Source organism: Miscanthus floridulus, chromosome 12, assembly GCF_019320115.1.
Source record: "Miscanthus floridulus cultivar M001 chromosome 12, ASM1932011v1, whole genome shotgun sequence".
Lineage (NCBI taxonomy): Eukaryota > Viridiplantae > Streptophyta > Magnoliopsida > Poales > Poaceae > Miscanthus > Miscanthus floridulus.
Genome location: NC_089591.1, coordinates 56,656,139 through 56,680,692, shown reverse-complemented (window position 1 = coordinate 56,680,692; position 24,554 = coordinate 56,656,139). Strand labels below are relative to the sequence as shown.

At 47.9% G+C, this 24,554-nt stretch overlaps 1 protein-coding gene, 2 long non-coding RNA genes and 2 pseudogenes across 7 annotated transcripts; 3 read left to right on the top strand and 2 right to left on the bottom strand.

The window, feature by feature from the left end:
- Positions 1–348: 348 nt before the first annotated feature.
- LOC136496495 (filament-like plant protein 7) lies at positions 349–16,493 on the bottom strand (annotated as a pseudogene).
- Positions 4,575–7,754, top strand: LOC136496496 (uncharacterized; annotated as a pseudogene).
- On the top strand, positions 8,436–12,690 carry LOC136496497 (uncharacterized). Of its 5 annotated transcripts, XR_010769064.1 has the most exons (5): positions 8,590–8,848; positions 8,936–8,972; positions 9,074–9,167; positions 9,907–10,331; positions 12,548–12,690. It is a non-coding gene; the product is annotated as an uncharacterized lncRNA (long non-coding RNA). The 5 variants fall into 5 exon arrangements; XR_010769061.1 differs by lacking the exons at positions 8,590–8,848; positions 8,936–8,972 and adding an exon at positions 8,436–8,575 and having other exon boundaries at positions 9,957–10,331; XR_010769063.1 differs by lacking the exons at positions 8,590–8,848; positions 8,936–8,972 and adding an exon at positions 8,436–8,575 and having other exon boundaries at positions 9,930–10,331.
- Positions 12,764–14,255, top strand: LOC136496498 (uncharacterized). Its single transcript, XR_010769066.1, has 2 exons — positions 12,764–12,895; positions 13,999–14,255. It is a non-coding gene; the product is annotated as an uncharacterized lncRNA (long non-coding RNA).
- Positions 16,494–17,331: 838 nt separating the features above from the next.
- LOC136495459 (protein DWARF 53-like) lies at positions 17,332–18,550 on the bottom strand. The gene is made up of 2 exons (XM_066491391.1): positions 18,169–18,550; positions 17,332–17,486 (listed from the first exon to the last, which is right to left on the bottom strand). The coding sequence occupies exon 1, from the start codon at positions 18,510–18,512 to the stop codon at positions 18,171–18,173; it is 342 nt and encodes a 113-aa protein (XP_066347488.1). The 5' UTR covers positions 18,513–18,550; the 3' UTR covers positions 17,332–17,486; positions 18,169–18,170.
- Between the last annotated feature and the right edge of the window lie 6,004 nt (positions 18,551–24,554).

Below are 24,554 nucleotides of genomic sequence, written 5' to 3'. Positions count from 1 at the left end.
TAGACCCTTAAATAACCAACTTTGTATGGGGGAAAATATCTTAGGCCCTGTTCGCTTGAGCTTATCAGCCAGAATCAGCCCTGCTTTTTAGCCATGGTAAGTGTTTTTCTCTCACAACAAATCAGCTCTATAAATCAGCCGCGGCAGCAATAAGTCTTGCCGAACAGAGCCTTGGTTGCTCCCCTTTCTTTACGGAAGAGAGGAACTTTTGTGGAATTCGGAAAAAAATCAACAAAAGGCGATTGAAGAGGGGTTCGGTTGGAGCTCATTTCTTTTACTGTCAATCTCCTTTATCACTAATTATAGAGGGAATTGTATTTCTTTAATCCGGTGGAAATGATCTGATCCTAACAATAAATACAGATATTTATTTAATCCAAAGGGTAGGGTACCGATTTACAGTATTACACATACTTCTGGACTGAACAAGTTTCCACAAATTTCTCAAGCACAGCCTTGCTTACATCCAAATAAATACCCAATAAATTACACACAATATGCGTAGTATGCTCGTTTTATTGGAATTGGAAATAACTTAAGACCAGTCGAGGTATATAACTTAAAACGCAAGAACGAGCTCCCAAGTGCTGAACAACTGTACTGATGACTTAATTTTGAGGTCGACGCTGAGATTTGTAGTCCGAGTTTTATGCTTTCTTTCTGAAGACAAGCCTGCCCAGAAGATTAGCACGCCGCTTCTTCTTTTTTGTGTCAACAGAAACGGGATGGTCGGGGTGACTTCGGGACCGTCGGACGAACAATAACCAGGGTCGAAGCACTTTTAGCAGACTGTAGACTTCGGCCAGAATCTTGCTCGTGTTCTTTCTTCTCAGTTGCATTTGCATCAGGCTCAGCCGTGTTCTTTCTTCTCAGGTTGCATCAGGCTCAGCTGACGGGGGTAGGGTACCACATTTCTCTTTATCTGATGGATCTGTATTTGCCGGACTTTCCAGAGCATGCAACTGCTTACTTAGATTTGCCATTGTTTCTTGGCATTCTGCAAGTTTCCTGACTGCTGCAGATATTGCTGAGGTCTGCAAGAGGCAAAATCATTATAATTTTTTCAGTCCATATCTCTATAAAAGATGGGAATGTCCAGGGAATCATCGGAAATGTCCTTGGAATTGCCATTTTTCTCTGTGCTAAATTCTCATAGACAAGATCTGTTTGTGTACAGATAGACTTTGTGCTTGCAGAAAGGAAAGAGGTCAGGATAAGGACATTCGAGATTACCGTTGTGAGCTGGTTTCCCTCTTCTTCTACTAACTTGTCTTTGCTCCCGTCAGAAGCAGCACTGCATCACAAATAATCCGAATTGCTTATGCACGCTATAATTCTGCAAATAATAACATGATACAAAAATAGTAAAATAAATACCTTTTTGCTTCACAGCATACCAGATGCTGTTCCTGACTAAGTATCACCCTCCTCTTGTCTAAGAGCCACTAAGTCTTCAACAAGCTTAGAAGTGATCAACTCAATCTGAGAATGGTTTTCTAATATTACATCAGGGATCAAGTCTTCAGTTGTTTCAACCGATCTTTGTCTCTCTTGTTGAGTTCCTAAAACCATTTTTGATTTTGTACTCTTCATTATATCTTTTTCATGAATGCTTAATGTCCTTCGGGACTCATTTCCATCAGAATTATTTGTTATGTAGTCCACAATGTCTAGTTCATCATCACATAAAAGGCATCGGCTTACTATCCACTCTAGGATCAAGCAAACTTCATCAGTAAGGCTTTCAAGATTAGCCTTTCCATCTAATACGTCACTGCAGACATGAACTAGATGCTCAAGTCGCAAAGTGAGTTCAGACTTTTCATGAGAAAGTGATCGAAAACTCATAACATTGTTTTTGGTAGATCTTTCAGCCATGCTGCTGATTCTGTCTATCAGAGTAGCCACCATTTTGTCTATTTCTGCCCTGTAATAGGAAAAGTGTGCACCATCATTTCCTTTGGCAGATATCTCATTCTTCAGTGCATGTGTTACTTCATCAAGAATAACATCAACACTTATCTTACTGCCTTGATGCTTATGTCTGATTACATTCAAAATGTCCTGAATCCATTCGGGGTACTTGTCAGAGAAACCATCAGGGATGAGCTCTCTATGAAATGTGTCTGAGGCCATCATTTTTGAGTCTGTATCAGGTGAATCGACACACTGATGTGGGGCACTTGAAGGTCTGGATGTCCTCTCTAGTTTCTCAATATCTAGAGGATCAACAAGCAATAGCATGTCAGATCCTGTGATTCTTCTGCTCCTACTCCTAATCTTAGACACCTGTTGCTTCCCAGATATGGAGTGTTCTGTCTTGGCAAATGCACTCACCATTGGTTTTGGACGGTTATTCTCTATTAAACTGTGACTACCAGACAACTCTCCATGCTGCCTTTGCAGTATTGACAGCTTGCATGCCTCGTCTGCGTACTTCGGAAGCACAAAGTGCAGGTCGCTCTCCTTCTGGGCCAATAACTGCCTGAGCTGTCTGTTTTCATCACCCAATTCCTGCAGCTTGACTAGGTGACCTTCAGACATGGAATGCCTCGGCTGCTGTGGCTGCACTGCTGCACCTGCACGGGCCCTTCTTGCTCCATTCTCAGCAGCACCTAGAACCTTGTCGCTTGACCTCATCTTTCATTTTTGCCAACGCCGCAGGACCTGGCAGGACGCTTCTGAACCATGGTCCGCAGCCTCTGGCATTCTGCTTCTAGCGCAGTGATCTTCTTCGTGCTCTCCTGCTGCTTCTTCCGAGCAGCGTCTATTGATTTGAGGTCATACTCTCGCTCCTTGCTCCGAATCTCAAGCTCCTCCTGAAGCACGCGCACCTCGTACCTGAGGGAGGCGCATTGTTTCTGTGAAAACTCAAGCCTTGCAGGTTGCATCGGTCAACTCCTGGTCCTGAATGTGCTTTGGATTCTTTCAGCTCTTCGATCAGCTTCTCCTTTGAGGCAACAGTGTTGCAAAGATTGTAGTTTTCTGTAATGACCTTCTCAAACTGTTTGTTTGCATCTTCGAACTTCTGCTGTAAATGTAGCGTCTTCTTCTGCTCAGAAGAGATCTTATTGGTTGCTTCAATTATAAGCCGCTCTTTCTCGTCCCTGACAAGGAGCAGCTGCTCCATGCAGGACCTCAGAGCATCCCCTGTCTCATCCATTCTTCCTGCTGGATACTTCTTCCTCTACGAAGTGTAGCTATCAAGCATATTCTGAAACAGCAGAGTTAGAAAGTTACGGATTACATAAGTTGCTGTTGCCATCAAACAAGGTTTACTGACAAGTTTAATTGAAATCTCCCAAAGTTACCATCTTATTCAAAAACTAATACTAAAATACAAGTAAAATCCGTTTTGTAACAGTTTACACACAAGGCAGTCTACTCCATAGTGCATAGTGCATAGTGATGTACGACAAATCAGATCAATATTCAATCCAAGATGAAAAAAACACTCATCCTAATCTGAAAAAACTAGCGGCTGCCATGACAATAAAAAAGTACATGCTCTAGTATGGCGAGGTCCAAATCCATTCGTAGTATTGGATATCCTGTCGGCTAGACTATGAAAGTCATGGCTTCGGGAGTCTCTTACGGACGAGCGTGCCCGAAGGCTCCGCCGATCTATCGCGCGCTGGCTATCAAGACGGTGAGCCGTGAGCGACGCGAACAAGCATGTGCAGCCTGAGGGAGCAGGAAGCTCCTACCACTGAACTGCAACCAAAACCGCGTGCTCCTGCTTCCGCCATACCCGGGAGGTGGGCTCCGTTCTCGTGCCCTTACACCCGGCTTATCCTCTTCTTTTTTTTATTCAAAACAGTATTTTTCTCCCATAAATTTCTCTGGTTCATTTTGAGCGAACGGGGCGTGGTGCCGTGGCGCGTCCGTCCCGTGCGGGAGGTGGCACTCAAAGAAGCCTCGAAAGCCATTGCCGTGGCCTTCTCGGCGGCGGTCGCAGTAGAGTAAAAGAGGATTCGGTTCTCTCCGCTTTGGGAACCATACCAGGCTTTCCTCGCAAAAAGAAAAAAAAAACGCACCAGGCTTACAGACTCGATTGGAAGTGGGCCTGTGCTGATGATGGCCGGAAGCCCAGAAATAAGATGAGGTGGGCCTAAAATCCGATTAGTCGGTATCTCTAAATACGGCTACTTTGAGAAACTCCACACTATACGTGTATATTTATATCTATATCTATGTAAACAGAGCCCAGGATCGAGAATCATTTGTCGCCGAAAAAAACTTTCTACCCACTGATTGACAAGTGGACCTAGGACAAGACGACATGAGCATATGAAACACCCTTGTTTCACCGTGCGGACGACTCCTCTCCCTTTTTTTTGGGATAATTGTGTTCTTACCCTCGTCCAGTAAGCTAATTGTGATTTTGCCCCTACTTTTTTAACTTTGTGTTTTTACCCTTGTTATTTTAAATTGAATGGTCCGTTTGCCCCTGCTTCTCACGTCCGTCAAATTAACATGGATTAAACGAATTAAAAAAATTCCAAATCTGAAAAGCAAGGACTAAATGACCATAATGCCCCTTATCCTTATCACCTCATCCATCCCAGACTGAAGCACGGGCGTCGTCTGTCGGCTCGGGCTGTTCGTGAGCGCGGGTTCCCGGCGGCGGCGGCTAAAGAAGCAGCGAAGGGGAGGCCGTGGCTCCAGAGCGCGGGCGTGGGAAGGGGCTGCCTCCTGGTTGTGGGCGCGGGCCCACGGCTCTAGGTGCGGGCACGACCTTCCTCTAGGCGCTGCGGCCGTGCGAGCATGGCCGGCGGGCTTGAGGGAGAGGGAGGACCTCCTCGCCCAGATCGACGCCGCCGGAGAAGGAGACAGAGGAGCTCCTCGGTCCCCGTGCCGCGCCGTCGCTGGAGGGAGGAGATAGGGGGCTCCCCGTGCCGCCGCCGGATCCGACGTCCCCGCGCCGAGCTACCACCGGATCTGTCGTCCACGCGCCGCACCATCGCCGGAGGGAGGAGAGAGGGGGCTCGATCCCCCGCACCACCACTAGATCTGGCCGGGGGAGCTGCGGCAGCGGCGGAAGAACCAGCGGGGCGGGGCTGCCTCCAGGGCGTGGGGCGCGGCTGCCTTCTGGCCGCGGCGGCTGCATCGGCGGGGCGCGCGGCTTCCTCCAGGCGGCCGCGGGGAGGTCGCGGCGCCCGCCCGCAGGTCTCGGCGTGCGCGGAACGCATGGACGAGCCATGCGTGCGCGTGCAGGTCTTCCTTCGATGCTGCCGCTGCAGTTCCTCCTCCTCACCGTGCGCCCCGTCGTCGTTCTCCCCGTTAATCCCCAGCGAAGAAGGTAATTACCGCCATTCTCCCCGTAATTTTGCATTACAAGTCCCTAATCACTCAGTCCGCCACTAGTATTCCGAGGCCAGACGATCCCTGCGTTAGTTACCCCCTGCTCGTTCTGATTTGGGGGGCTTTTCCTCTTGGATTTCCTCCCGCTTGTTGGGGCAAATCCTCGAAATTTTCCGGCCAGAAAGATTTCTTTTCGTTACGGATAGGGCTTCTGATTAGTGCGAGAGGCTAAGAATCTCAGTTCTTTGTTCACTGAATCGAGTTTGACATTATATTACGTGCCTAGCTATTAGTACCTCACATCGCTGCTCATGCTTTCTTTTGCGTTTGCATTTTGCTGTGATCGGTGAGTCATCAGACCACACTATGACGTTGATTCCAGTATTTGGGCTGACAGTGGGTTCGAATTGGATGTACCAAATGTGCGTTTGCTGCAACTCACTCTCTGATTTCTGGGAGTCATAAATCTAGGCTATAGGTAAAGATGCAAATTGTCAGATCGTCCAGCCTTCTGCGTTTGCACACTGGATGCTGCTTCCGTTTGCTGTCCCAAGTTCGTTTGTCCTCAGTCCTCACGTGCTCTTTCTGTTTCAGAGCAAATCAGTACTGTACAGGTTACCTTTCTACCACTAGAATCTTTTCTTTTTCCTGCAGTTGTAGGAGATCTTTGAGCTAAAATTCCTTCAGATCTGAGCCCAATACCTAAGTTAGTTTCCTGATTAGAGAGTACCTAGGGCCCAACGTTTACTTCTGTCTGGTTCAGTTATTTATTTTAAAAATCTAGAACTAGCAACGGCCTTACTTTTTAGTTTTACATGATTATGCTCTGGAAACTGTGAGCCCAAAGATGTAGATCCAATCCTTTTACCTAAGTATTGAAACAGATTTGTGACTATCAGTTTGACCTAGGCTGAGCTTTGCATTAGTATTGTTTTCTTACAAGGCTACCAGCTGTGTTATTTGTTCAAACAACTTTCTTTCTGATTTAGCACTGAACCTATTTCTTTTTTCGGTGTGTACCGCAGTACTTAGCGCACCAGCAATGGCGGCTACTTACCAAACTGGCCCTGTGGCCGAGCCACAGTTTCTGAACACTGAAATTATCACTCAGAGGGCCACCAACTTTGTTCCTGACGCTAACAGAAAAGACAAATGCATTGGCTACTTGGATGTGTTTGTACACCAGGCACGCGACATCCACAATGTTTGTATCTATCACAAACAGGATGTGTATGCAAAGCTGTGCCTCACGAGCAGCCCTGATGTTTCATGCTCAACCAAGGTGATCAACAGTGCTGGGCGCAACCCGGTATTTGAGGAAAGCCTACGGCTTGATATCCAGACTGTTGATGCTTCACTCACGTGCGAGATATGGATGTTAAGCAGAGTGAGGAACTACCTGGAAGATCAGCTCCTTGGCTTTGCCCTTGTTCCTCTGGCAGACATCGTAATGCGTGATGGAAAGCTGGTCCAGGAGTTCTCCTTGACATCTACTGACCTGTTCCACACACCAGCTGGATTTGTGCAGCTGTCCTTGTCATATGCTGGTTGTTCTCCAGATGTTATCCTCATCTCATCACCCAAGAAGTCCCCGTCAGGAATGGATGATTCTGGAAATGATCATGTTATCCTCATCTCCAGACTTAAATGTGGCGAAGGAAGACGAGATTATGGTGTCAAAGTATCTCGAGATGGGGTCTTTGGACTCTGAAAACCCTATAGAAGTTGAGAATGGCATGTCGCTGCATTCTGAAAATGATGATGATGTTCCTTCGAAACATGGAAAGATCGAGTTCAAAGATTCTGAGAACCTTGCAAATGCTGAAAACGGCAAGTTGCCACTATTTGGTGGAGCTGTGCCTGGTACTGCAATATGTGCAGATAAGGTTGAGGAACACCGTGATGAAAGCCCTCTAAGTAAGGATATTATCAGACACTGCTATTTCAGTTTACATGTTGCTTTGTATGCTTACAAAAGTCAGATGCTGCAAGCTTTGGTTTTGAAACTATGGTTAGCCTTCAATTATCTCTACCAACTAATTCTAAATATGTTTCTGTCGAGGCTGGCGGAGAAGATGAAGTGGGACGTGGACGTCGGCCTCGGCGCCGACTTCAGGAGGTTTCACCGGGAGAAGGCGGCAGCGTCCAGGGCTACGCCGACGCTGGACGCGACGGCATCGAGCAGAGACCAAAGCCTCTGAAAGCTAGAGTCGCTGACGATCCTAGCCTTAGCTTGTACATGGAGAGGCATATGTGTGCAGCGTGATCATTTACATCTGGCTTGTGCTATACAGGAACTAATTTGAGACTAGAACACACTGAAACGCGGCGGAGTCCAGTCCACTGTCTACATATGAATCGATCTCTGTAGCATCTTATGTAATCTCCCATCCCAGCATCATGAACCTTTTGGTCCCAAAATTTTGAATATTTATCAATATTAAATCTGAGTTCAAATAATTGCAAGTTGTGCCAAATATGTTTGACCAAATTTAATCAATTGTCAGCATACAATAAAAAAGTCTAATTCCAAATCAGGGTAAAATCACAATTAGGCATAACAAACAGGGGTAAAATCGCATGGGCATTTATGTCCTTTTGTACAAAGTTTAACACCGTTAGGGGTGGATGACGGAGCAGGGGCAAACTGGTGCTTCGTGAACGGCACAGTAGGGGTAAATTCACAAAGTCAAAAAAATAGGGGCAAAATCACAATTTCAATACAAAACAAGGGTACAAACGCAAGAGCCCCTTTTTTTTTTCGCCGACGAAATCCTTACCCACCCGCGTACCCATACCCTCAGCGTCGCTCCGCCTCCGCAACCGCAAGGCCACGCCGCCAATCGCTCCCTCCCCGTCCGCTCAGTCACTCCCCTCGTCCGGGCGTCCACGACGGTTACCTCGCCGTATCTTTCGTCGCCTGGGAACCGCGCTGCCCTTTCTCCCACTCGCTTCGACCTTTGTTCCGTATCCCGTGAAGTCGCTGGATCCCTGCGCCGGCGCCACCGCGTCCTCGCCCTGCCGGGTTGTTGCGGCTGCGAGGTCGCCTCGCGCGCATCCTCCGTCTGCCGTGCCGTCACGGTCGCGCGTGGCCTCTTCCTCTCCCTCGGCGCGGGCGGCCCCCGGCGTGCCGGCCTGGGCACGGACGCTCCGCCGGTCCCTAGCGCACCGGCACAGCGGGCACGGCACGAACGGGCCTCGGCCGCCGGCGTCCCGGTGCCGGCCTCGGCCTTGGGGACCGTCGTCGCCGCTCCCCTGCGTCAAGGCCGCCGTGAGTTTCTCTTGCACTTTTCCTCTTTTTTTTCTCTTCCATATTTGTTAATGTTTCTGCATGCCTCCTTAACCTCTGCATTTTCTTCACCCTCTTTCCATATCTCTGGTGCATCTGGCCTACGGGGTCCGTTTGGAGTTGATTGTTGTTTGGCAAGGGTTATGGCAAGAATGTGGGTGAATTGGCTTTTCGATTTTTGCCCTTCCTCATGCTGCACCGTTCGATTTGGACAGGACCATTTTTCGATTTGGGATCTGCTCCTCTATTTTTCAGGTGCTTTTCATGTTTTCTCCTGGATCTTTGTGTCCTGGCCTTTTGGATTATGCCATCACTTCGTAATGTTTTGTTTGATTTGGACAGCACATTCATGTGTGCATGCCCAAGGGAGGATTCTGAGGCATGTCATTGAATTTGGTCATAGTACATTCCTCAATTCACTTTGTCAAATATATATGTGTCCACCCGTCTGACCAAATACATTCTTTGGTTCTTTATCAGTGGAACTTAGATTCTCTGGACACGAGAGAACTAGCTGGAAAGTTGGCTAAACATAATGCCATTGAGCTTGCTAAATTTTCTAGAAGAGTTACAGGTCAGCAGCCTGCATACCCATGTTCCTGGCAGACTTTTTGAATTTATTGATTAGTGATAGGGGGTTAGGACTGGGATATGTCAGTGTGGTAGTTCTAACCCTTCAACTGAAAAAACACGAAGGGTTAGGATTAAAATCTTTGTATCCTAACTCTTATTCCATCTCTATATCCTCAATCTAAGTGCCCTTTTGTTGGTTTAATTAATAAATCTCAAAAGTCACTTTTCTTTATAATTTACTTCACTGTTAATTTAATCATCTAACTCTCCTACAAGCACTAAATTTTGCTAGCAGCAGCACAAAAGTGAAGGATTAGGAATGGGTGCTGCGTAGGATGAACTATTTCAGATTCTGATTCCATTGTCACTGAAATTTGCGGCACAGGTTGCACTGTGGATGCATATATTGTTGTGCAATTATTGACTAATTGTGTATGTTTTGTTATTTCGCTATATAGAAGGATCATGCATTGGGATATAAGGGTTGTAGTTTAAAAATCTAGATGCTTGTCTAGCTAGGTCTCATCAAGAAATGCACATGTTGATTATTGTATGGTTTACTTTTGTCTAGAAAAGCAAACACGCAGTTAGCTCCTTCGAAGATTGAGGGTGGATTATATACTAAAACACAGTAACTTAGAAAATATATGTTCTGAGGATCCTCCCATTTAATCATGTTAAATTTCATAAAAAAGCTCATTAACTTTGGATTGATTATTCTTCAACCTTTCTTTAATCAGATTTTCCAATTACCTCGCGATAGTGATGTGATTGGTTGGTTTGACCACAGGAGTTCTCTTCTGATAAAGCGTTCGGGTTTTAGATTCACACAAAAGGAATCATAAACAAAGTTAGTTTCTTACCCTGGTCTGATGCATGCTTTGTAACTGGAGGAAGAAGTGATCATGTTGTTATATTTTGAAAAGACAAAGGTGATTCATGGAAGCCCAAGAGAGTGTATAAGGATTTCCATTCTTCTGCTGTCACGGGTGTTACTGGATTGCAACAGAAAAATAAACAATATTATCTGTTCGCTGTGCCAAGAGGATAATAGGGTTTGGTGATCTCTCTGCTGAAAGGACAGAGTTCAACAACCTAATTGATAACAAATGCATGAGTGTTTTAGCAAATCATGCGATTTCAACTTATACATGGTGCAGACAGGGTAAGTGAAATTAAAAAAAATTATTGTTTCTTCAATAATGGGTAGGCTTTGTAGCTGTTATCTTTAACCCTTGAGTTAATCTAAACTTATTCTTGCATTATAACTTACAAGTTCAATATACAGTTATTAGTCGCTGAATTCTTACTCTTGGTAGTAGCAGAATTCTTACTCTCATCGAGAGAGGATGACACTAGGAGTTGGGGCAATTTTCTGGTTTATTTCTCACACAAATGTCATGCCAACCTGAAGGGTTGGGGATACATATTTATAGGCTGCTAGCCAGCCAAGCATATGTCAAGATGCTAGTCCTAGATGCTAAGATACTGTCCTAGATGCTGTCCTAGATGCTAGTCCTAGATGCTAGTTCAAGATGCTAATGCCCTAGATGCTAGTCCTAGCTGCAGCCCCACACAGAGACTTATACATCATTCTCCTCCTAAGTCTTGTGCGCGTCTTGTGGGAAAGTTGAACCATCCCGGTCCTGGAGCAGAGCTCAAGGAACTTAATCCTCCCAAGAGGCTTGGTAAGCAGGTCCGCAAGCTGGTCCTTGGTGTTGATGTAGCTCGCCTTGATGCTCCCTTCCTCCAAACAGCCTCGGATGAAGTGGTACCTCACCCGGATGTGCTTACTCCGTTCATGGAAAACGGGGTTCTTTGCCAGGGCCAGAGCCGACTTGCTGTCCATCCTAAGCTCCACCGCTCTAGTGTCTCTGCCGAGGAGATCACCAAGCAGTCGAGCGAGTCAGAGCGCCTGAGTCGAAGCGGTGGAGGCCGCTATGTACTCGGCCTCGCAACTGGACAGGGCCATCACCTGCTGCTTGACCGACTGTCAGCTAACGAGGCACTTGCCGAGGAGGAAGAGGATCCCGCTCGTGCTCTTGCTGGTGTCGATTTCGCCAGCGTGGTCGCTGTCGCTGTACCCGACGAAGTATGCCGCCCCAGGGCACCTAGGGTACCTAGGGTAGTAGAGGCCGTGGTCGAGAGTCCCCGCAACGTAGCGAATGATCCTCTTCACAGCCTGCTGGTGCTCCGTCGTCGGTCGCTGCATGAACCGACTAACGTAGCCGACGGAGAATGCCAAGTCTGGCCGTGTGTGGGTGAGGTAGCGGAGGCTCCCCACAAGACGTCGGTACTGCGTAGCGTCCACCTCCTCCGTCGTGCTATCGCGGCTCAGTTTCAGCCTCTCCTCCATCGGAGTGAGAGCTGGGTTGCAGTCGGTGAGCCCAGCTAGCTCAACGACGCGCTTGGCGTAGGCGGTCTGTCAAAGCATGATCCCGGAGTCATCCTGGTGCACCTCAATTCCCAGGTAGAAGGAGAGAGGCCCCAGGTCACTCATCTGGAAGGTGGTCTTCATCTCTTCCTTGAATGCCACCACCTCCGCATCCTTGGTGCCGGTGATCACTAAGTCATCGACGTAGACACCCACCAGCAGAGCATTTCCTCCACTGCCCCGTCGGTAGATGGCCGCCTCGTGCGGGCTTTGCTCGAAGCCTATCCCCTTTAGCGTGGAATCTAACTTGGCATTCTACGCCCTCGGTGCCTGCCGCAAGCCATAGAGGGCCTTGCGCAGTGCCCCTCCTTCTCGGGGATCTCAAATCCCGGCGGCTAGTGCACGTAGACCTCCTCCTTCAAGTCGTCGTTAAGGAACGCCGACTTGGCGTCCATGTGATGAACACGCCAGCCCTCCTGGGCAGCTAGCGCAAGGAGGAGTCGCACGGACTCCATCCGTGCCACGGGAGCAAAGGCGTCGTCGAAGTCGACCCCCTCTTGCTGCACGAAACCTCGTGCCACCAAGCGAGCCTTGTGCCTGACGATGGCGCCGGCTTCATCCCTCTTCAGCTTGTACACCCAATTAAGTCGTTGAATTCTTACTCTTGATAATAGCAGAATTCTTACTCTCATCGAGAGAGGATGACACTAGGAGTTGGGGTAATTTTCTGGTTTATTTCTCACACAAATGTCATGCCAACTTGAGGGGTTGGGGATATATATTTATAGGCTGCTAGCCAGCCAAGCATATGTCAAGATGCTAGTCCTAGATGCTAGTCCTCGATACTGTCCTGGATGCTAGTGTCCTAGTGTCCTAGATGCTACTCCAAGATGCTAGTCCTAGCTGCAGCCCCACACAGAGACTTATCCATCATCCTAATCAGTAGTACTTTTTAATTTTTTGTGGTGCGTGCTTAAACTGTCTTATCTGTTTCCTCGTGTTGACAGGACAGCTGCCCTTGTTGATGTCAGGGTTAGGCAAATTGAGGTTCATGCATTTGGTTGGAAGCAAGAGAGCAGCGAGTCCCAGTCAACTCTGATTAACCAGTCATGGTCTCTAGATGGCTGGTACATGTCATCTGGTTCAACAGATCCTATGATCCACATCTTCGAAACACAGCAGTTTTGTTTCCTGATCCATGAAACATTGTCATATCTCGTATAGTATTCTTATCAAAACATAATAAGTGAATAGCGATTAAAAAATGGATTTGAATTGCTATAATCCCTCTAGATGGCTGGTACATGTCGTCTGGTTCAGCAGATCCTGTGATCCACATCTTCGAAACACAGCAGGTTTGTTTCCTGATCCATGAAACATTTTTCATATCTCGTATAGTATTCTTATCGAAACATAATAAGTGAATAGCGATTAAAAAATGGATTTGAATTGCTATAATCCCATCGCTAAATTGTTGTTATGACACTTGATCTGCTGATTCTCCATGGAAGGTTGTTGTCATAATAATCTACCTACTTTTATCTTGAATTTTTGGATCATGCACCAGATTTTGTAATTCCACATATATCGATTGTCTTGCCTGGGTGTGTTTGAGCAATTGAAATGTCTTTTCATATCTAAAAAAACATAATGGCACGAAAACTTAGGAATAGAAAGTTGCAATATGTTATCTGTGAAGTTGATTTACTTATTCACAATTCAGTTTCATGATTTTTAAGATGTGATGCATTTTTTTTTTATAAATGACATAATGATGAACTCCATATGAGGGAGTACCATTTTGATTTGTATAGATGGGACAAAGAAGTTACCACTTACCATTAGTATGTTGTTATTCAGGGATGATGGTGGCTTAAATTTGTGGTGAGCCATTTGTACATATAAATTGATAAATTGTTCAGTTTTTGGCTGGCATTAGTTTCCATTTTTTTGGATAAAAGGCATCAGTTTCCATTGAACCAATTTCCATTCTTGTTTATTAGATGCATTATGCATATCTGATATGCAATAATAAATTAATAAGCATGAGACATTAAACACATGGGTAGAGGCAACACCGGAAAAGCTTCTCCAACACCGGCTGAGATGGTTTGGACATGTCCAACGGAGATCTCCAGAGGCACCGGTGCGTAGTGGAATCCTAAGCCAGGATAGTAACGTGAAGAGAGGCAGAGAAAGACCGAAGTTGACTTGGGTAGAGGCAATAAAAGAAGACTTGAAAGGATGGAATATACTCAAAGACTTAGCCTTAGATAGGAGTGCTTGAAAAACAGCTATTCACGTGTCTGAACTTTGATTGCTTTTGCTGGGTTTCAACTCTAGCCTACTCCAACTTGTTTGGGACTTAAAGGCTTTGTTGTTGTCGTTGTTGTTGAGACATTAAACACATGATGGTGCAGTGCAGAATCTAATTCTGTCAACTTCCCATTATTTTCAGGTCCTTGCAACAGATGGCTTGAATGCTTATTTGAACAACAGAACAAGTATGTACCGTATTGAGCTGGACCCTCAACTTAAGCTCTTGTTGGAAGGCAAATTTCCATGCTTTGAGATGCTGGATCCTTCCATGTATATTATATGCAGGCATATAGTAGAAAACCCGGACGAAGTTCATCAATGCTGATAACGATTCATGTCAATTGGATACAATATGTTTAGAGATCTCATGTCAGTATATTGCATAGTTTGAGAGAAGAGTTTAGTAAGCCTCTTAAGATAAAATTTTAATCAAGATACAAAAAAAGGTCAGTAGCAAGTTGAGGTGTATAGGCATTGAAACGTTCTTAATATAAAATTGTAAGATACATGAGAGGTCAGTTGCTCAACGAAAATATTTTAGGTAGGAAGGAGTCTTTTAGGTGGATATATAAATAGTTTGTCTCATGTTTTGAATTTTTGACACCATGTAAATTATTCAAAACGATGTTGAAATTGACTTTTCAAAATTTTATATGTTTTTCTTCTGAGACATTATTTTTAAAAGGCACGTGCGTGTCGCACGTGCATGTCTACTTAGTATATATATAGGTCTAATAAAATATATTAAACGACATATGCTCCCATGTCTCTGTTAGGCCAATCTCGATAGGGTTTTATAAGAGTTTTATAGACATTAAATAAGCTTATGTGGTATAGTATTAATGAAAATAGATATGATAAAAGTTTTCGGGATGAAATAAGTTTCATGTGGATAAAATTTGTCTACAATGTTTTCAATACATAGAAGTCTTGGAAACGGTGACATATACCCACTGAGACTGGCCTTAGATATCGTCTAGCTTTGAGCACAGCAATTAAGGTGGAGTGGAAAAGAGTAGTGTTTTGTTTGGTGCCTCGCCGGGCCACATCCTCCAACTAAGCGTTTGAAATTGAACGCCTAGTGTTGTCTTTCTAGGATTGAAAAGCAAACACACTCTTAGAGCATCTCCAGTATACTACCCAAACAAGTCTTCTGCTCTTTTTTTTAGTAGTGGAAAAAAAATCCTCTTCAATAAGCTACCTACTTGGCCCCTCAAATTTGTTTGGCCATCCAAATTCCTCCCCTCACTACCCATTCTTGTTGGGCAAATTGACGTATTTTGTTGTTCGGCAGTTTCCCTCACGCCAACGCCCAACCACCCTTGCTCTCGCCCGACATCAGTCGTCGCCTCCTCATGTGCTCGGCAAGCCTCACCTCTAGCCCATAACCAATGGGCCTCCTCAGCGGTCAATCCTCAGCTTATTGCCGTCCCTTGCGCCCTCCCAGCTGCTCGGACTTGCCCTTGGCGTAGCTTCTTTCCCGGTGGCGCTCTCCTCTCCGGGCGCGACGCCCTCTCAACACACCCTCTTCCTAGTGTAGTCGAGTGAAGAAGAAAAGAAGATAAGAACAATCTCATCGACGAGTGGGTCCCACTTGTCATATAGAAATAGGTGCTTTGGTTTGAGTGCTATTGTTGAAGTTGGAGTAGTTTTTGAGGGCTAGAAAAGTAAAGAGGAGCATTCAAATCAGAAGTAGGGGCTTGTTTTAGGTAATACTGCTGGAGATGCTTGCGTAGAAAATGAGAGAGAGAGATAAAGATGTATTAGAAAAAAAAAGAAAGATGTTTTAAGAAGTGAGAATAATAACTTAATTTAGGATAATGTGTAGAAGGCTAGGAGGTAAGTATTATGGCATTGAGGAGTTATGTTACTGCGGTTCATAGCATGGCAACTGAACATGCTTCCATATGGGGTGAAAATTCTGCTAAGTCGTTCCATTGCTCTACGTGATACTCCATGGAACTGATCCAGCCCGTGCAAGCTGGTGCACATGTGTGTTTTGAAAAACTCCTCGTATTCGTAATATTTCACGATGATGGGTGCGAAAAGCGAGAAAATGAACTGAAAGGAATGTATGAACATCAGTCTAATCCAATGACCAAACGCGTGAATCAATTTACCCCGACGGGTCAATCTGAGAACTCGCTGAACCAAAATCAACACGAGCTCAAGAACGAAGAACCCAGAATAGAAGAACAAGAAACGCGTCGTCAAGAAGAACAGTGAAAAGATAGCATGTAGGGGATGTACCTTCTTGCAGTGCCTCCCTTGATGAACAACCTTCAGGCTGCAACTCCTGATGATGAACCGAGAATGCAGTGGAAGACACCGGAGAAAACACATATCCAGCTCCAGCTCTATAGCCGCCGCGTTCTTTTCTACAGATAACTGCCGGCACGCCATTTGTTCGATTGGTGGGGGCGAGTTGGGATGTACAAATCCGGGCGTCACCTCAAGCGAGCCGAGGTTTCAAAGCTACAGCGCGGATGGGCCTTTCGTGAGGCGAACGCGCCAGCGGTATGAATCGGGGGGAAGCAAGCATCTGCCAAGGTCCGGCCCGGCACAGTTTCCAGTCGGGGGCTCGGAGCAGGCTAGCGTGCGCCTCTCTCTGAGGTCTGAGCGTGACGCTTCTTGCCACCGTCGCTTTTCGCTAGCTGCGCCGTGTACGGCGTGCGCTGGTGCGTGCTGTCGATCAGTCGATGCTGGCTTATCTCGTTTCGCTTGTGATAGCTGTCGAATTTTTGTTGGGAAATACGGGGCTCGCGCTCGGTCAGGCGGTCAGGCCGTGCCTGCGTGGAGAACGGGGTGCAGTGGACCAGCGAAGCCAGCAACCTTCTCCGGTTATCTGCTGTGATGTGATGGTGTCAACAAACCAGTACTGTACTGTAAATTACTTGTTAGAGCATCTCTAATAATTTGAAGTTATTTGAGTAAAAGTCGTTTTCTATATCTCTGTATTCTTTAATAGTTTTTTTAAAAATCATCTTTGGAGATCAATTAAAGAAATTGTTAAAAAGTTTTTTTTTCACCAAAATCTTTATTCCTATAAGTTAGGAAGGATGTAAAGAGTTTTGTGGAGTTGCTCTTGTAGAAAGCTTTGTGAGTTTATTCTATTGTATGTAATTGCCTTCTAAGTTTCAACTGTAATTTGTAGTGCACGAGATCTCTATAGAAAAAAAAAATACTAAATTGTTTTTTTGGTACTCAAAAACAATTGCAACATCATCAACGAACATCGTCAAAGAAAAAGACACAATTGCAATTTCGAAACAACTCTCTCCACTTTTGCAGCTACTCGAAAGGAATCATGACTGGGGAGTGTTTGGTTCTCCGCTTTCACCCACCAAAACAATGCTCTCAACTTTTACAAATACTTGAAAGGAATCATGACCACGGGAGTGTTTGGTTCTCTGCTTTCACTAGCCACATCACATGTGTGGTGCTGCTACAACAAGCTTAGGCACTGCTTGGTTAACGAAAAGCGTGTTTGACAGCTACATAGAAGCCAAAGTAAAATCTGCAAGTTTTTTGCCACGTTATGTGGCACGGAATTTCTACGCCACACTCCACGTCGTCGCTGCCGCACCTCTACGATGTGACAGGTGACGGCTGGCATCCAACCATGGCCTGTGTAGAGAGGGAGAAAAGAAAGAGTATGATGTCGTGTATTGTACATCATTGACTATATGTTGGAGCTAGCTTTTCAGGAAGGTACTAGAGATAAGAGAGAGAGAAATATTAGAGCATTTGATCCCCAAACCTGCTCTTGATTTTTTGCATCAAATTTGAGCTCAAAATAGAAAAATAATAAATCAAAGATCAAATTTAAGTTGTAACAAATGGAACCTTGAAGCTCACATTCAGTAAGCAAATAGGTCTAAATTGCTGAATCTTGATCGTCTCTTGACATTTTGGTAACAATGTTATAATTCCGAAGTTAAGAGAAAAAAAGAGAGATCGCCTTTGTAAAAGTTATAAAACATAGCCATCAAATCAACTCTTATGACTTCCTAGAAAATATGATAAAATTCAACAGGAAAACCATATGAGCCTCGAGCCTTATTGTGTTCCATGCTGAAAATGGTCTATTTTATCTCTACTTCAGAAACTCGGCAACAAGGATATCATTCTCTAGCTCACAAACCTGAGGAATGTCATCAACTCTACTCTACGACATAGTAAAATTATTTTTCTCGGGAGGGCCAAATAAAATTTGGTAATAAGAGGTTATGTGTTATTTAACTCGGCCTCATTCTTTATGATCTTATTATTTGCTTCCAACTGGAAAATCTAGTCTTCCTATGCTTACCATTAGCAATGAGGTGGAAGTATGAGGGAGTTGGCGACGGGGGGCTCATGCTGGTCATTGCTGGTGGTGGCAGAGGCGGGGGTGGAAGGGAGGCGGTCCAGGGAGACGGCGAAGCAGAGGTCGAGCGCCTTGAGCTGGAGGCGCGGCGAGTAGGCGGCGCTGCGGGCGCGGGCGAGTGCGTCGCGGAGCAGCGGCGCGGCGGTGGGGGACAGCAGCGAGGCGATGAGGTGGAGCGAGGTGGTCTGCGCGTGCGCCCGGCGGCGCGCGGAGGCGACGGCGGCGTCGAGGGCCGTGACGGCGGCCGGGGCGAGGCACTGGCGCGCGGCGGGCACCGGCGTCGGCATGGCGGAGTGGATTGGGATTAGATTTGATTGGGCATGGGCATGGGCATGGGCATGGGGGCCAAAACGCGAGGAGTGAAACAGCAAGAAACGGCAAGGCAGAGGTCGGCTGCGCAGGAACTAGGAGCGTGTTTAGTTGCCCAAATTTGAAAATTTGGGGTACTGTAGCATTTTCGTTTTTATTTGGCAAATAGTGTTCAATCGTGGACTAATTAGACTCAAAACGTTCGTCTCGCAATTTCCAACCAAATTGTGCAATTAGTTTTTTCGTCTACATTTAATGCTCCATGCATGTATCGCAAGATTCGATGTGATGGATACTGTAGCACTTTTTGAATTTTGGGATGGAAACTAAACACGCTCTAGGTGGAGTGGAGGCTGCCCCTGTTATCGCCCTGTAAATGTTCTTTAGTTTTTTTTTATCTTTGGAACCAGGCTATTTCTTTTTCTCTCAACAAATGAGAGATTCTATCTTTCAGATAGCGAAGCAAATCATGTTCATATGAGGAAAGAACAGAATGCGATAGCCTTTTTTCCCTTTTTTTGCTTTTAATGTGTTTGGCCTATCCCCTCAAGAATTGGCGTGTACGCCTGATCTTGTATTACCATCTTTGTAAAGAATCCGTGCCCTTATTCTCACTATTCCAAACATATGTTACTTGTTCATAAAAACCATCTCTAATGAGCCTCCTTATTTCAAACTGGAAAGGCCATTGATTACCTCAAAAAACAGGGTCCGTGAATCTAGAAGCAAAGGGATATGATTCGAAATTTCTCTCGTGAAAGATATTCACAAAGTAAGAGCTTTATTTTCGAAGATAAGCCGAGGCCCCGTTTAGCAGAGCTCCCAGAGATGATTCTCTGCTAAATTTAGTAGGAGCTCTGCCAAACAGTTTTTCAGAGAGAAGTTGTCGGGTACCATAAAAAGGGGTTCCCTAAGCAAGAACCGAAAAAATCGCTTAAGACCCTGTAAAAATCGAAGCCAAGGGACAACTACCGGCAAACCCCCACCTTATCCGAGGCTCAGCTGGACCGCCCGACCCATCTCGAACAGTATCCCGCCTCACCCGAGGCGGGCTCAGCCCAAAATAAGACCATGAGGCCTCGGACGAGGTGCTGATTCTCCGACTCGCCCAAGGCCCCGCTCGTAAGGCCTCGGACGAGGTACCGATTCTCCACCTCGCTCGAGGCCTCGCCCGTAAGGCCTCGGACGAGGTGCCGATTCTCTGACTCGCACGAGGCCTCGCCCGTAAGGCCTCGGACGAGGTACCGATTCTCCGCCTCGCTCGAGGCCCTGCCCGTAAGGCCTCGGACGAGGTGCCGATTCTCCGCCTCGCTCGAGGCCCCGCACGAAAGGCCTCGGACAAGGTACCGATTCTCAGCCTCGCTCGAGACACCGCACATAAGGCCTCGGACGAGCTACCGATTCTCCGCCTCGCTCGAGGCCGGCTCGGCAGCTACCCGTCACCGCCACCTCGACCGGGACGTCACGTCCAACTAACGCGACCAACCACTCCCGCGACGTTAGCCGAACGACAGCTCGACACAGCGGAGTGACCGACGAGATGGGAGTCGCATCAATGCCATGCCGTCCGGGACAGAACGGGGCAGAGGTTACCGGCCACTGTGCTTTGCACTGTGCCCATGACTGACACCCATTCGGCACTATGCTGCCTATCCCCACCTGCTCTAAGGACAGCGCGGTGTGGAGAGTCAAGTTCGGGTCCCTATAGCCTAAGAATCAGCGTACAAGACCAACTGCTCCCTCCGAGCCTCGGCTACCCGCTTCCGCACCCCTAGCCTCGGGACTCGCGCCCGTCGAGCCCCCCCCCCCCCCCCGCAATAGTTCGGCCTCTGCACCAACTGGGCCTTGGCTCTCTACGCTGTCGACATGCAGCGACCGGCACGTCGTCCACAGTATGCGCCATGCCTTGCATCAAGCCATCACAGGAGCTCCCACGTCGCATAGGATCGGGCGTGACCGGCACGTCGCTCCACTGCGCCGAGGATAGGATCGCTCCGCTGACCATGCCGCCACAGTGACGAGCTACAAGGCCCGGACACACCGTCATTGCTCATGAACCGTCACGTAGCGAATGCATGTACCGCCCCTGTGCCTTCCTTCAACTATAAAAGGGAGTGACCGGGGCTGTTTCTAGACACGCATGCACAAACGGATGTAGACTCAGACAGACACACATGGATGAGCAACGCACAACGCTCTGTAACTCACACTCCTCCGCATTGTAAGAGATCAACATCTCAAGCAATCCACACTACTCCACGTAGAGACCTAGGACTAGCTTCCTCTCTCGCCCTGCTTGTAAACCCCTACTACAAGCACATCAGTGCAAGGAATACAAGATCGCTCTCTCAGACTAGACGTAGGGCACCTATTGCCTAAACTAGTATAAACCTTGTGTCTCTTTGCATCACCATCCGGGATTAGGGGCACGCAGTACACTTTCACTAGCCGGTTGAGGGCCCATCGGTCTAAAACACCGACAGTTAACGCACTAGGTAGGGGCACATACTGCGTGTCAGCTTCGTCATCCCAACAAGTTCTGGATGATAGACCCCGTGCGACCACTGCATCTCGGCACGATGATCTAGTTTGGGAGCCTAGAGTTCATGTCTCTAGGATGTGAGTACGATATGGTACTCCTCACTCGGGCTCCCTAGCAACGATGCCAAGAAGAGGGATACCGGTGATAGGGACAACGACAAGGACGACGGATTCCCCGAGGTGCATAACACCTTCATGATCTTTGGCGGGCCTTCAGCATGCCTCACGGCGCACCAGCGAAAGAGGGAGCACCGGAAGGTCTTCTCGGTTAAGGTGGCCACTCCCTAGTACCTCGACTGGTCTTGGGAGGCGATCACCTTTGATCGGGATGACCACCCCGATTATGTCCCAAACCCTGAGTAGTACCCACTCGTTGTCGACTCGATCATTGGCAACACCTGGCTCACCAAGGTGTTGATGGACGGAGGCAGCGGCCTCAACATCCTCTATGCCAACACCCTGTAGCTCCTAGAGCTCGACCAGTCATGCTCTGGGGTGATGCCGAGCCTTTTCCACGGCATCGTGCCGGGGAAACGCACGCGACCCCTCGGGTGCATTGACTTGCCCATTTGCTTCGGCACTCCCTCCAACTACCGCAAGGAGGTCCTCACCTTCGAGGTGGTTGGGTTCAAGAGGACCTACCATGCCATCCTAGGGCGCCCGTGCTACGCCAAGTTCATGGCGGTCCCCAACTACGCCTACCTCAAGCTCAAGATGTCGGGTCCCAATGGCGTCATCACAGTCGAGTCCATGTACGAGCATGCATACGACTACGACGTCGAATGCATCGAGTACGCCGAGGCTCTCATGGAGGCCAAGACCCTCATCGTCAACCTTGACCGGCTTGGTAGCTAGGCGCTTGACTCCAAGCGCTGCGCTAGGACTTTTGAGCCCACAGAGGCTGTCAAGCTCGTCCTGGTCGACCCCACCTGCTCCAACGACCGGGTGTTGAGGATCAACACCACCCTCGACAGCAAATAGGAAGCCATGCTCGTCGACTTTCTTCGCGCGAATGCCGATGTATTCGTGTGGTGTCCTTCGGACACGCTGGGCATCCGGGCCGGCTCTAGACCGGTGAAGCAGTGCCTATGCTGGTTTGATGAGGAAAAGCATAGGGCCATCGGCGAGGAGGTGCAGAAGCTTTTGGCGGCCGGATTCATCAAGGAAGTGTCCCATCTAGAGTAGTTGGCTAATCATGTATTAGTTAAAAAGAAAAATAGGAAGTGGAGGATGTGTGTAGACTACACTAGTTTGAATAAAGCATGTCCAAAAGTTTTATTCCCATTACCTCAAATTAACCAAATCATCGACTCTACTACGGGATGCGAAACCCTATCTTTCCTTGATGCGTATTCCGGTTATCATCAAATCAAGATGAAAGAGTCTGACCAGCTCGTGACTTCTTTCATCACCCCATTCGGCATGTACTGCTATGTGACTATGTTGTTCGGCCTCAGAAACACAGGGGTCACATACCAGTGGTGCATGACCCAAGTCTTTGGTGAGCACATCGGGCGAACCGTCGAGGCCTACATGGACGACATTATGGTCTAGTCTAGGAAGGCCAGTGATCTCATTGGCGACTTGGAAATAGCCTTCAAATGCCTCAGAGAGAAGGGCATCAAGCTCAACCCCAAGAAGTGTGTCTTCGGGGTCCCCCGAGGCATGCTCTTGGGATTCATAGTCTCAGAGCGCGGCATCGAGGCCAACCCAGAGAAGGTCTCGGCCGTGACCAATATGGGACCAATTCGAGACCTCAAGGGAGTGTAGAGGGTTATGGGATGCCTTGCAGCCCTGAGCCACTTCATCTCGCACCTTGGCGAAAAAGGCTTGCCTCTGTACCGCCTCTTTAGAAAGTCCGAACGCTTTTCTTGGACCCCGAGGCCGAAGAAGCCCTCGCTAAGCTCAAGGTACTGCTCACCAATCCTCCCATCCTGGTACCATCGGCCAAAGGTGAGGCCCTCTTACTCTACGTCGTTGTAACCACCCAAGTGATCAGCGCGGCCGTAGTAGTCGAGAGGCAGGAAGAAGGGCATGATCTACCCATCCAACGACCTATTTACTTCATCAACGAAGTGCTCTCTAAGACCAAGACACGCTACCCCCATATCTAGAAACTGATCTACGCCATAGTCTTGGCTCGATGCAAGCTACGTCACTACTTTGAGTCCCACCCAGTGACCATGGTGTCGTCTTTCCCTCTAGGAGAGATAATCTAGAACTGGGAGGCCTCGGGTAGGATAGCCAAGTGGGCCATCGAACTCATGGGGGAAGCCCTATCTTTTGCGCCCCAGAAAGCAATTAAATCTTAGGTCTTGGCCAATTTTGTGGCTGAGTGGACCGACACCCAACTGCCACCTGCTCAAGTACAGGCGGAGTGCTGGACCATGTACTTCGATGGGTCCCTGATGAAGACCGGGGCAGGAGCAGGTCTGCTCTTCATCTCACCCCTCGGAGTGCACATGCGCTACATGATTTGGCTCCACTTCGCCGCCTCCAACAACGCAGCCGAGTACGAAGCCCTCGTCAACGGCCTGTAGATCGCCATTGAACTTGGAGTACGGCGTCTCGACATACGAGGCGATTCGTAGCTCGTCGTTGATCAGGTGATGAAGGAGTCGAACTACCATGACCCCAAAATGGAGGCGTACTGCAAGTTGGTGCGTCGCCTTGAAGACAAGTTCGACGGTCTCGAACTCAACCATATTATGCGAAAATTCAACGAGGTCGCGGATGAACTGGCAAAGATGGCGTTGGCACGGGCCCCGGTCCCCCCGAACATCTTCGATAGGGACCTCCACAAGCCTTCCATCGACTACGCCTCGGTAGTAGAAGAAGGCCCATTGGTCGAGCCCATCGTAGGGCCTGAGGCCCCCTCTGTCACCGAGGCCCCCGCGGCCGAGCTCGAGGCCATGGAAGTCAACATGGAGCCTCCCGAGGCCAACCAGGACACGGATTGGTGAGTCCCGTTCCTTGATTGCCTTGTTCAAGGAGAGCTTCCTATAGATAGGACCAAAGCCCGACGGCTTGCTCGATGAGCCAAAACTTACGTCCTCAGCAACGGCGAGTTGTATAGGCGAAGCCCATCTGGCGTCCTCCAATGATGCATCACCACCGAGGTAGGCCAAGCCCTACTTTGGGACTTGCACGTGGGAGCCTACGGGCACCATGCAGCGCCCCGGACGCTCGTCAGAAACGCCTTCCGCCAAGGGTTCTGCTGGCAACGGCGGTTGCTGACGCCACCAAGTTGGTACGCTCCTACGAGGGATGCCAGTACTATGCGCGACAGACGCACCTCCTAGCCCAAGCCCTCCAAACCATCCCCATTACATGGCCATTCGCCATGTGGGGGCTAGAAATAGTTAGGCCTCTATAGAAGGCCACTGGGGGCTACACCCATTTGCTGGTAGCGATCGACAAGTTCTCCAAGTGGATCAAGGCTTGTCCGATCAATCGAATCAAATCTGAGCAAGCGATGC

What these genes read in the sequence shown, in the direction of transcription:
- LOC136495459 (XM_066491391.1), bottom strand. Translation starts at nt 18,512, where the DNA reads ATGCCGACGCCGGTGCCCGCCGCGCGCCAGTGCCTCGCCCCGGCCGCC.